At 45.0% G+C, this 13534-nt stretch overlaps 1 protein-coding gene across 4 annotated transcripts in view; it reads right to left on the minus strand.

Annotated features, from left to right (window-relative positions):
- The window catches only part of LOC135396611 (centrosomal protein of 170 kDa protein B-like), a 71889-nt gene that overhangs the window by 26433 nt on the left and 31922 nt on the right, over window positions 1-13534 (minus strand). For all 4 annotated transcript variants that reach the window (XM_064627661.1, XM_064627662.1, XM_064627663.1 and 1 more), the window contains exons 11-12: window positions 12034-12248; window positions 5575-5782 (exon numbers count right to left, since the gene is read on the minus strand). In XM_064627661.1, the coding sequence (XP_064483731.1) occupies window positions 5575-5782; window positions 12034-12248 (423 nt within the window). The remainder of the gene's footprint in view (window positions 1-5574; window positions 5783-12033; window positions 12249-13534) is intronic.

Below are 13534 nucleotides of genomic sequence, written 5' to 3' on the forward strand. Positions count from 1 at the left end.
GCCTTCCAATCCCTGTTTACCTTTTTTATCCAAATTTGTGTACCAAGAACTTGGGGGAGGGGGGGGGGTCGTCTTATATTTGAGAAAATACGGTAATTGGCTTGCGTGCTTGAGCAACTTGGGTCAGCGAAACCAGAACGACGGAAGCAGTACGATAGTAGTTGCCGTGACTTGGTCCCACGCACACACCAACATGTGTAATGCTGTAAGCAGTGTCACAGTATACTTCGGACAGCACAAGATCATACGCTCCAGCATATGACGTCTATAAAAGGTCCTCACATTCTTGATGATGCCCTGATCCATTAGCTCTAGTGCAATGGTCATGTTTGCCGGAAGAAACGCCAGTTCGATAGCCTTCAGTTCGACGTCCACCTTGTGCACCAAACTGTTGTCAATGATGAGAAGAACTTTTCGGTTGCTCAATTCCAGCTTTCTGTCCCTCTTCTTCCGCCAGTGCTTGAAGAGATCAGCACAAAGCGGTGAAACCAACCATCAGATGCTGTGAAATCGTCAACATTCAACCGAAGTGCAAAGTCTGCTGCCTTAGCCATAATGACTGGACCACTCGGGGGAACGTCCTGGCTTCGCATCTCCTTAATCCATATGATCAAGGCACTCTCCATTCTGGGTGCATGCCAAAGCATTAGTTGCAGTGTTTTTTCTTTCGGGAGTGCTTGCCTCCGTAAGAGTCTTCAATGAACTTACGGTTTCGGATGTATGTTGACAACACGCTCTTTGGTAACCCACACTTCTTCGCTATTTCACTCTTGCTAATCATTCCAGTGTCGACCTGACACAGAATCTCTACCGTGTCTTTTAGCATTTTCGATCGGTATTTACCACGTGATGACACCGCTGACATGATTGCAGTCCACACGTGGCAAGATCGCAAAACGATACCACGAAACTGCCTGCACTTGACAGGAATGAGGCTAACATAGAGGAACAAAAAAGCAGGGAAGGAAGAAAGCAAGAAAAGAGATCTCCCATCTCGAAAGGGAAGGCCCAGGAAGGGAAAGGAGAAAAGTTCTCTCCAGGGTCTCCTCTAGTAGGGCACCTTCTCTCTCTAAACCATGCGGGCTCTGGAAAGCTGCCAGCGACAGCACACGGTTACAGCCGTGTGGTTCAAATTATTCATTGCAAAGCTGATTTGAGTGCGAACTGAGGGGCTACTTTATCCATTGATGCATATGGGATTGTGGCGGGATTGCGGCGGGATCGTGGCGGGATCATGATGACTTGTTCAAATTATCCAGAAATTCAAATTAATGAGGTGTGAATTAACGAGCTGTTACTGTACAAGTAAGGTTGCACTCTTCAGCGTCTTCACTTATATTGTATAAAAAGGATGGTGTGGGGAACCTCATTACTTTTGTGATAATAACACAACAACTTTATTGCGAGATGATGAATGGGGAGTTTCATCGCCAGGGGCGATACTCTACCCCATTGCTGGTGGTGATGTGGGGAATGAAATAATGAGCCCCTTCACAATAAGGATCGGTGTCCTATGGTATCCAGAAAGGTGAAGAGAGCTTTGAGGGCAGAGTGATGGCAAGCTATATGTGGCCAGGGACCAAGCAATTTTGTGAGAGAGAGGGGGCGAGAGTCCAGCTCGTGAAGGGATCCGGAGAGTACAGTTCAGGAAGGTTGGTAGTGTGGGCTATGGAGAAGAATGTGCTCTAGATCTTCTACAGCACCGCAGTCACTGCATTGGGGAGAGTCAACTTGTCTCAAGCGGTAACGCCACTGCGCTGTAAAAGCCACATCGAGGCGCATTCGATGAACTAATGCGGCATCTTGACGAGAGGTATGACGAGGCACGCGGACAGCTGGGCAAAGTTGATAATGACACAGTCCATCATGTGCAGGGCAATACTACATAAAGCGGTCTTGCTATTGGTTACTGGCATGCACGACAAATGATGCTGTTTCAAAGTGCTAAGGCATTGTTGCTCTGAGAACTGATGTACCTCATGTTTCGTGTGTTCTATTCTTTATTTCAGCTGCCTCTGCAACCTTAAGGGGGGACGTGGCTTTCAAGACCAACTTTTTTATTTTTTGGAGGATCTTGATCAAAATTTATAGAGAGGTGAATTATGGATGCCTAATGATCATATTCAAATTTCAAAGTGATAGCTCCATTAGTTTTTTGTTTATAAATTTTATTATCTTTCATACTTTACACATTTTGCAGAGTGCATGGAGAATCTAAAAATTGGGATAGAAAGCTGCTTTCACTTCTGTTTCATACCTAGGTGTGTGCTGCATGCAATGACATTCTTAGATTTTTTTATTCTCTGCTGAAAAATCTTTGGTTTGATTTTTTCACAACCTGTCTGTAAAACACAAAACTTATATGCACACAAAATATAAAATAATAAATTCTGTGCTTAGAAATCTGAGAAAATATGAATGTCATTGCATACTGTGCTGTTTTATGACTCTCTCAAAACAAACAGCACCAAAATCAATGCAGCGGTTGCTGAGCTATCAGCTCTGCAAGCAGAGCAGGTAGGCTAAAAACATGTTTTGAGAAAATGAGTATTGAAGTTTTATGATGGATTTCTTACACTAAAAAGCACCAGGGTCATAATCTTTTGTGTCCTTGCCCTCCTTTGACTTCTTTGCCCTCTGCCCTTTCACTTGGTGGGCTTTCGCAGCCTTCCTCTTACGCAGGCAGTCCTTTTCAGCAGCTCGGCGTAGCGCATGCGCCCCGGGTTTTATGCTGATTGAAGCACATAACTCTGTGTATGCTCGGACGTTCCCGCTGTTGAAGCGACATATGGCCTCGCTCACCGCTGTCTCCACTGCCACCAGTGAGGCATGCTCATCTTTAGACAGCAGTGACCAGATCACGGAGTGCAAACTTTCCGCCGCATTTTGTGTCTTCTTCCCTCTGCATCGCTCAAGGAGCTGAGGGTCTGAGAGGCGCTGGTAGACAGGCAGGAGAGCAGCAGCAACATGCCTCGGCAGCTTGTACTTGTGACGTGGCTGTGACTCTCCTTCAGCATCTGCTGCCCTGTGCCTGCACCAGCTCAGAGGTCCTGGCGGACAGAGTTCATGATGGGATTCTTCATCAGTAGATGTCACATGATAAAATGTAGCCATCACTGCCCTCTGCATATCCTCTACTTCAGAATTGTTCCTTAGGGCCATCCCGTAGTAGGTTGTCAACTTCTTGATCAGGTCCTGTGTCAGGCCGCCTCTTCCTCCAAGGGGTTGCTCCTTTTTGCTCTTAGCTACAATTGAACGTAGCGCAGATCCCATTCTTTTCTGTACGTGATTGATACAGTCCTCTTTTGTCAAGGGGATAAAGCCGTAGGTCTGATCCTCACATAGGGCAAGGTACGTGCGGCTATCACCATCGCACACTATGTTGGTGTAGCGTAGGTCGTTCTTAGACAGGGAACGTCTGAACATCACCAATGCTGCCTCAACTTCCATTCGTCCTGAATTCACGTCAGTGTTCTTCTGGCACCTGTGCTGTTCTTTCCATACGATGTATTCGTCGTCATCCTCCTTTGGTCCCAGTGTGCAGCCATGGCAGTAGTTGGACAGAACAACTGAATCAATGACGAGGCCCGAGTAGAATTCAATTATTGTGCCTACGCCAATGTGTGACGTGTGCCCGCGTGTCATCCATGTTCCGTCATAAACAACTGTGATATTTTTGTTGAATCCCGGGTCCATTTTCTTGTACGTTTCACGCACCGCACCTACAGCATCTGAAAACACGTTCTTCGCAGCTTCAGAAGCAGCTCCTTGGAAGGTCCCCTTCAAATGCTTTTGGAATGTCTTGTGGTGAAGTCCACGGTGCGATACATTCATAATGGACCAGAAGTCCGTCAATGCAGTCGACCCCTTGCCAATGCTTTTTATCGCCTGCATAGCCCTCATGTTCACCTCAAAGGTCCTTCTGCTCTCGGTCCTCGCAGATGACCACTGTTCAGCGATGCTACCACAATTCCCGCATGTTACAGCAAGCTTCACCGCTAACCCGTGTCGTGTGCCTGGCACCAGTGTCACTCCGGGTTCCAAACATTCTGGCACAGCATTTCCTTTACTAACTCATTCAATGCTGACAGTTGGCACATCAAGAACTCTTCCGTACCTGAGGTGCCTTCGGGTTCTTCACTTTCGCCGATCAGTTTCAGTTTTCGCTCTGTCGCCGACATTGCACTGAGCGAAGCCTGTACGGACGCAGACAACTCGCGTGCATCCTCTTGTGGCACAAAAGTAGGCTCCAGGTGTGCTTGAATTGTGCGACCAGTTCGACCCGTGCTAGTCGATGGCATCACAGCACTTTCATCACTTGCATGAGTTGCAGGTGAAGCGTCCGCGACGCTGGCATCTTGCTGCGTAACAACAAAGGAATCACTTTCGGATTCCGGCAAAACTATGGCGGTCTTCTTCGCCGACCGCGGGGATTTCCGCTTACGAGCCCCGAAGCGGTGCCTTGTGTGAAACTTCGACTTCGAAGATCGTTTGTCCATAATCGAGCAAGTAATTTGCTAATCGTACAGAGAAACGCAGATATCAAAACTTTCCAGCCGGCGGGCGCACGGAGGAATCCGTCGTCCCGGCAGTGAAAGAGCTCGTAACCAAGGGCAACCGCGGAGCGGACCAATCACAGGGCGCGAAAGTGCAGGCAGCCAATAGCTTCCGCGCTGGGTGCCCTCAAACTTTTGCAACTTGTGGCTAGGCTATTCATTGGAGGAGTCCGCTGAAGCGGGAATTTTGAAGACGAAAAGATTCTCTTTCCAACAGTGCCAAGATGGCGGCGCCCGGTGCTCTAGTTCGGGAGCTACGTATATCGGAAAATCGACATTTTTTCGATAATTTTGACGCGTATCGCGCTACCATGCCTCAGAAAAAAATGTTTTTGGGGCATTTAGAGATTATTTTGAGCCAAAAAACTTTGAGATCACACAGAACATGGATTATAGAGACCAGAAATAGTTTTCCAAAAATCGATTTTTTGACATTTTTTCCAAGTTGAAAGCCGCGTCCTCCCTTAAGTCCAGGAACAGTGACATCATTCACAAAGAGGTTGTGATTTGGGTATTGTTTTTATAGAGTTCAGCCACCTTGTGGAAACAGTGTGAACTTGCATCTGCAAGGGAGCAAGCACCCAAGGAGTGGTGAAGCAAAAATGAAGTGCAGTTCGCGAGAGCACTACACATCATTCTTACTGCAACCGTCCTTAGATACTGGACAAAGCACTTCCAAGCAAGCGACTCCCTTGCAGATGCAACGTTGATCATGAGCTGTTTCCAGTCCATCATCAAACAAGCATGAACGGTAGCCTGCAAATCTAGGGAAAGGACCAGACCTGAAAATTCTAGGTATCTGATGTAGTTGTGAGGCTCTAGGGTTTAGCTTTGTTCATTCCAAGGACATTTATTTATAAATAGCACTTGACCATTAAAACACATAATAGCAAGGACCACAAACCATGCGCTTCGTTGCGCTTGTTGTAGAGCTCACATAGTTTAGCATCGCAAATAGTATCGAGGGTAAACATCTAGCACAATAATGATCATCCTCTTGCATCCCTGATATACACACCTGAGCTATGTGAGGATGGCTCAGTGCTTGTGTCTGACACCACACTGGCTGTCTCCTCAGAACGTTCAGTCTTTGCCTTCGTGAGGTCCACATCTGAGCTGCTCAGAGCCCATGGTGTGCGACGACAGGGTGTGCGCCCACCTGCTGAAACTGTATTTGGTCTGGAAGAAGTGGCAGGTGGTCGGGACGTTGCAGCTCCATCCACCATCTGCACTCAATGAAGAAGGGGAAAATTTTTTTGTTTTCCTTTTTTTTTTTTTAGATTTCATATCAAATACAGGTAGAAATAACAGATCACAGGATACTGGGAAAAAGCTACATTATGTAGCTTGACGTGTACCACTCCTGCTCTCCAGACAGCATGGCATTGCAACAATAAAAATACTTATACGTTTCATATCACAAAAAAAAGATAAAAAACGTGTATACATACTCAAACACTAACTGAATATGCACAGTATTACACTTAGCACTGAAGTCTTACTCATATTCGTAGATAAATTAGAATCACCCACTGCAGGTCTCCTGTCGTTTATGTCTTAACACACTTGTCTGTGTCCCTTACTGCAGTTCCACTCAAGTATGCACCCATCAGCGACAAAGAAGAATATGGACCTGAGTGGAAAGTGATAATTGGGCCACTTTTGTTTCTAATTTACATTAATGACCTTCCTTGTGGGCTAACAAGTACTACACCACTTTTTGTTGATGACTGTGTGGTATATAAACGTATCATGAGTGCTTTTGATCAGATTGCTTTACAGAATGATATTAACTTAATCCAAGAATGGTGTAACAAATGGCAAATGCATCTTAACATTAATAAATGTTACCATGTACCCTTTGTCACAAGTAACCAGCTTTTCCTCTGACATGCTTCATGAGCTCCACCCCTACAGCACAGCCCAATTCTTACAAATACCTTAGCATACATCTAGGGTCTCATCTGTCATGGAACCCTCACGTGGAATATATCTCTAATAAAGCCAATCCCACATGAAGTTATCTTTGACGTAACTTATATTTCGCACCAGAATCTGTCAAACGTCTTGCATATGTAACCTTAGTCCGACAGCATCTTGAATACACATCTGCTATTCGCCTCTCCAACTACCTGTAGAGCCGCTCACTTTATCTTCAAGATGGCGGGGAACAGAAGGATTGGCGATGCATAAATCAACCTGCTTCATGCCTTCTTCCACGAGACACGCTTCAAAAGTTGTACAAATAACATAACTCGCGTGTCGTTTCCCGCTGTCTTAGTATCTCAACATTGAATAATATTCTCCGCAGTATTTTTGCACTGCAGAATTTACCAGCGCTGTTGCTGTTTGAGTTCTGTAAGCCGGGAAACTCCATCGCACACGAAGGGAAATTGCGGCAGTTTCAGGTCGGCGCGAGGCATACCGGTCGTCTGCTGTTACTACCATTCATTGAGTGCTTCTGCTCGGGTCCACTAAGTGGCGCGCAGCCAGTTGGTCAGGCGAATATAGGACCCTAACAACTCATCAATCACCTCCAAAGAATCGAAAATTATGCGGATCGCTTCATTTCCTCAGATTTTTCCACCCGCATCAAACAAAAACAAACAAACCAAATCAAACAAAGACTTGGTATTCCACCATTAATGCTTCTAGACAAGTGTCTCGTCTTGCACTTTTCCACAAAATCTATCATTCAGCCTTTTTGAGATCATCTTATGTCATTCCAGCACACCGCATGTCTGACAGATTAGATCATCCATGTAAAGCTGCACGCATCTCTGCATGAACAGAATCATTTTCATCCTCATTCTTTGTCAGAACCATTATTCTGTGAAATGCCATACCCGCACACATAGTTGCTCTATATTCGTATTCAGCTTAAGAAAGAAAAGAAATCTAGTATGCAACTACATACACTGTTGGAGATAAGCAGATGCAACAGCGCGCCAGGAGAAATACTGCAGCGTGACCATGCACCATCAGCTGCCAAAGCGACTATCTGTCATGTTCAGTACGTACCAACTAGCCCAACTTGCTGTTCTTGTTCGACTGTCTGTCTAGTTTCTCACTTGTGGTGCCTATACTTAGGATACTGCCTGTTTCAAAAAGGATTTAGCGAACCTGAACTTGAACCAAAGCACACGTCCTGCCACAGCGCAGTGTCATGCAGCCAGCCTTAACAGCGAATACAGATGCAGAGTGAGGATTACATTTTCTGGTGCATGAGGGAGAGTGACCTCTCTGTGTCCAGCAACCCTGTCTGCGGCGCAGTAATATTTTCAGAGCTGACTGGCTAGATTTCTTTTCCTTCTTAAGCTGAGCATGACTATAGCTAATCCTGAACACTTTCGCAAAGCTGTATCACTACATTATTCAGTTTAGCTTGTTATTTATGATAATCCTGTGCTCAATGTTCTTTCATTGTTCCTGGCACTACTTCTAATTACTTATCACTTTGTTGTCATGTACATATATTGTTTTTTCACATGTGTTACATGTGATTTACATGTGTTATATGTGTTTGTTGTCTGATATTTTCATTTGTGGTATTTATGTACTATTCTAACGAATTGTTGAAGCTTGTATTGTGCTTGTAATGCCTCCTTGCCCTTCCCCATGTAATGCCCTTTTTTGGGCCCTTGGGGTGTAAATAAATAAATATTACAGTTGTTGATATTACAATAACTGTGTACCATGTTTTGTTCGCCGTCTTTGAATCTGTCAAGTCCGGCCTTTATGCAAACAACGTGTATGATCATTCTTTACTAGTTTTGCTTGAGTGTGAAAGTGAGTGTTAAATAGGTAATGTGCGCGTCTATAGGTTAAGCATAGCCGATAATTATACAGTTTGATAATTATACACCTAGACAGTTGTCTCACGACGTAAAGCACCAAATTATTATTACTATTATTAATTATACAGCTCGGTCACCCTTATGAGAGATAAGTCTGTGAAGATGTGTTTTGTGCTGGAGTTATATTCTGCATTAGTGATTGCCTAGACTGTGCTTTGTTTTTTTTTTGTAGTATACTAATAGAAACCCATGTCGCAAGTAAAAGCTTGACATTTTTATCACAGTACCTCTACTGAAGAAGAAATTCTCTCAAAATTCACATTTTCCATGGGGAGCAGTGAATAATGTGGTTTTACATCGCAAGACAACTATGACCATGAGTGACGCCACAGTTCTGGACTAATTTTGCTAATAAAGTGATCTATCCAGACCACCTCACACACCCCAAATAAAGCTGCCATGACGTAACTGTATTAATGACCTCCTCCACCAAATTTTTTGCAACACCCGTCCATGCCTGTGATTCTGGACAAACCACTGATTTTGTTCACCTGAGGGTTATTTTGTGTGTCACAATCTCAGCAATGGAGTACCACATTTGACATCCCTCACAGATGATGGACATGTCTGAGCAACTTGTGCCCCACCACCCCGCTGCTTAGCTCTCAGGCTCTTGGTACATCAATGTGCAGGTCACACGCATAGGCACAGACATGGTCGGTGCTGTTATTCTCCTCAACGTTGCCTGCCTGTGATGTGAATGATACAGAGCTTGCATGAGCGTTCTTCAGTGCTGACAAGCTCAGAAAAAGCTTGAGGGCGAGAGAACAACGTGGAGAGGGAGCAACCTTTGTTGCTTCCCGCAAGCGCCTTCGAAGTCCAACGCTCTGCAATGCGCACATCTATTTCCCATCAGATATGCATGGTAGCATGTATCGTATTCTTACTTTAATGTTCATAGCGACAATGGCTAAAGCCCTAGCTTTCTGCGTTGGAAAATTAACATTTCCGCAAAGTGGGCTCTACAAATCTGTGGAATTCCGAGGGCAAAAGAAAAACAAGCAAAAAAATGTTGCAGCATTCCCTCAAGGTCGCTTAAAGACTTGTCCTGCATGCTTTTCCAGCCTTTCATAACTTTTCAGTGCACAAAGAAAATTAGACTAAACTCTGACAATTTCTCTCCGGACATTCCTGTCGTTAAATTTTGTTTCGTCATGGCACATTCAGCCGTGTAAGTGCCAGCAGTATCAGTCACGTCAGGCATTGCAGTCACAAGTGATCGACTGAAATGTTGCAGATGGACTGAAATCCTTACATAATTCTGTAATATACAGTAGCTGACTGATTTTTCAGACTCTTTCGATACTTGGACTCCCAACGGGGAACGGTGACCTTCGCCATAGGATTAATACATTTTTGGTACCATTTTCCCGCTCAGGTCCAAGTCTGAAGGCCCGATTTTCCGGACTAAAATGCTTGCGGACAAGCACCAATAGGTCTATTTTCGGCACAACACTGAAAACTTCCAAATCGCCATTTTGGAATGTGTGCTTGGATTGGAATCCTAGGCAAAACTGCTCTAAAGCTTCCAAACTGTACCTCTAGGTGATGCCACAGCGACGATGAGCCGGAGCACGGAGCGTGCGGGCGTATGCCTGCACTTTTGGGAGTCAGTACGGTTGGGACGCGAGTTGATTTTCAGTTTCGCTGTTCACCAGTATTCGACGCTATGGCTACGTGTGTTCGGTAAATTGTGCGGCAAATGCTCGTGCAACTGTCACTCTGAAGACGATCATGCTGACCGCCCACAAGCGTCAACCTCACGGGACACTCGTGCAATTGCAAGCGGATATCATCACACGCATGTGTCACATGTGGCAGGGCACAATTATAGACTCCTTTAGTGCAGTTGAGATGAAATAAGGTTTAATTTAGTGATTGTCGGATTTTTCAGAATGCTGTATTATTCGGACCTTTCTCCAGTCGCCGTCAAGTCCGGAAAATTGGTCGGCTACTGTATTGAATATTCCAAACACATGATTGACGGAAACAGCATGTTCCGCGAGACATGGCCAATTCTGCAAAATTTCACAGACTTGTGGAAAGCTAGGGGGCTCTAGCTATGGCTCTTGAAAGTGCCTCCTTCCTTTGTTTTCAATGAAAAAGTGGAACATTGTTTCTCGACTTTTGCGCATTTTGCAAGCTGCCAGGAGAATTCTGATTGCTATATGGGAGCAAAAGCTTTTATGACGCTCGTTACATCGAAGTCTTGTTAACATGTACTTCAATAGGTGAACTGACAGGAACCAGCAATTCTACCGTAATATCGGAAGTAGTATCATTGTATCGAAGATTGCAATAAACGGGCTAGACTTTTCAAAGATGAAGATGATGTGGGACACTTCTCCCATTTCATAGAAAGACAGCGGAGACCACTTATAACGTAACCGCTTATAATGTGCCTTTTTCCGACCCCCAATATTCTTCGCATAAAACATAATGTATAGGAATACTGCTTATAATGGTCCATCTTGACGCAGGGATACCAGTTATAATTAGGGCCTGACTTTTTCGGGTTTTATTTTTGGCCAAATTCGGGGGGTAAATATCGGGTGATATTTTTCATTCGAAAATTCGGGTGTATTCGGGTTAAATCCCGTTACGGCATATTCTGTCGTCAGGAATTCGGGTGATTTTTTTTGTTTAATAAAAATTTGTCTTAACATGGAACTAATGTTTAGCAATGTTATCAAACTTTATTTTAATGCACACGCTTACGAGTGTGCCAGGCGACCCTGATGTTTTCGGGTAGATTCGGGTTAAACCCGAATTTTACAGATTTCGTTCGGGGGGTAAATATCGGGCGGATACGGGTTTAACCCTAAAAAGTCAGGCCCTAGTTATAATGCAGTCACCGACATCTTCCTCGAAGTAGGTGAAGGACTGGTGCATTTATTAGAAAATTCCGAAGCGTCAATCACCCACCGCGAAAAACGCTTCTATTATCTCCTCTTAAGCTCTTGTCTTATGACGAGGCGGGCGAGGGTGTCGTGCGAGGAGGTGAGACTTCTCTTTGCATTACATCACCTGTCTTAGTCAACGCACAAGACCCATGAGACGATCTTGTAGCGAGCACTTTTGATGATTTTGTTAACGCGGGAGGTGAGGACACCGATGTCTGCGAGCGAACAGCCACCAAAGAGGCGATCGTGCAAGCCGTCCAGGACGTTGAGGCGTGCGTGCCGGAAAACGACTCTGATGACGATCGGGACTTTACGACACCAGAGGTGTCCAACAAAGAGGCGATAGAGTGTGTGCACAAACTGAGGCACTTTGGTACCCAGAATGGACTGAGTGACGAGGCATTCAGTTGCCCCGCCGTTGTTGAGGATGCTATTGTGCAAGACATGGTCAGGAAACTACGCCAGACTAAAATCACAGCGTTTTTACGGGCTCCCTGAGAATGTTGAATAACTTCTTTTCACTGCAAGGAATATCCACGCTGCTCAGTCCAGTTCACAACATGGTATAACAGAAGGTGGGTGCTCAATCTCGTGCATGTATTGGCCTAAAAATGTCAATCTGGTTATAGTGCGGTACCGCTTATAGTGCCGATTTTCGGCGGTCTCGTGACATACGTTATAAGCTGTCTCCACCGTACTTAAAAGTGAAACACACACCCCTGAAGAAGGTCTCGTGAGTCGCCGCCTGGACAGTGGTGAAGACGGAGGAGTCGCCTTGCTCTCCACGATAACAGGTGGTGCAGATGGCCGACGGGTGAAAGTGGCTGTACCCGATGGCTGCTCTGTAGGTGGTGTTGGCAGGCGACGTTTTGGACGGCCTATAGGTGACATGCTGCCCTGGGTGTACAGGGGGCTCGAGTTCCCAGAGGAACCTGTGATAGCACGACAAAAGGAGACTCCCTGATGAAACTCCCTAATCAACGTCATTAAAATAAAATTAAAGTTGTTGTTGTTGGTGGTGAAAGGCTCTAAGCATAACAGATGGGAGACATGCTTCACTGTCACTGATACATTTGATAATTCACGAAAAAAGTGCTCTAGAAATACAACAGATGGTGCAGAAACCAACAAGACATTTCCAACCACAAAGGCATATGCTGGTTCAAAGTGCATCTTCAGACTACTGTATTTACTTGCATATTGAACACACTCGTGTATTGAACGCACCCCCAATTTGAGCACCAAAAATGCTGGTATTTTTTTGTTCCCCACATATTAAATGCACCCAGACTTTAGTGCACGGCCGAATCGTCTCGCGCTCATGCAGCCGCTAGTATCACGCAGTCAACGAGAACGAGCTCCTCAGGCAAGAGTGATGAATGACGAATGCGACGAACATAGAGGGGTATTTTGTCCACACTTGATGGAACGTAACGTAACGTGATTTGGTGTGGGAGAATAACAACGATGAGGGACAATCGCGACGTTCGATTTAGGCGAGATCGCCACGGATACCTCTGAATAAAACGGGAGGTAAGTGCACCTCAAGTGTTGGGTTCCAATTTTCTCCCACATACTGAACGCACCCCTGTGCAATGTTTTTGGGTAAAAATGTGCGTCTTATATGCGAGTAAATATGGTAAATCTCATATGTCTTCGGCATCCTACTAAATTTATGCGATTGCAATACACGTATCTCGTGGCACGGAAGTATTATAAAATTAATTTCTACGTTTGAGAAGTATGACATCATAGTGTATGCAATCTCCCACGAGTATTCCAACATTTCTTTTCGAAGGAGGATCTCCGTCTCCTCACCACAGCTGCTTTCCAACGTGGGGCGGACAGCGGACACCGGGGAGCTACGCATGCTAAGCTACGTTCTTTTGAAATTCCAAATTCGTGGAAGCAGATAATGTTCACTTGCAGCATTTATACTTTGTGTACTGAAACCTTGTGTGAGCCTAATTTATACAGTCAAACACCTACAGAACGAACTTCAGGAGACCGCTGAAAATCTTCGTTGTAAAGGTAACTTTGTTAAAACGGATGTTTTGAAGGAAAAAATGCCTTAAAATTCCAGCAGTCTTGCTGATAGGTAGAATTTTGTTACTCTGATCAAAACGCATCTCAGACATTCAACTTACAACAGACATGGAACCTTATCACCTTATCGCTGCTTCGACCTTTGGGCCCCCTCGCAACAATTAACCCGCGA

Source organism: Ornithodoros turicata, chromosome 6 (genome assembly GCF_037126465.1).
Source record: "Ornithodoros turicata isolate Travis chromosome 6, ASM3712646v1, whole genome shotgun sequence".
Lineage (NCBI taxonomy): Eukaryota > Metazoa > Arthropoda > Arachnida > Ixodida > Argasidae > Ornithodoros > Ornithodoros turicata.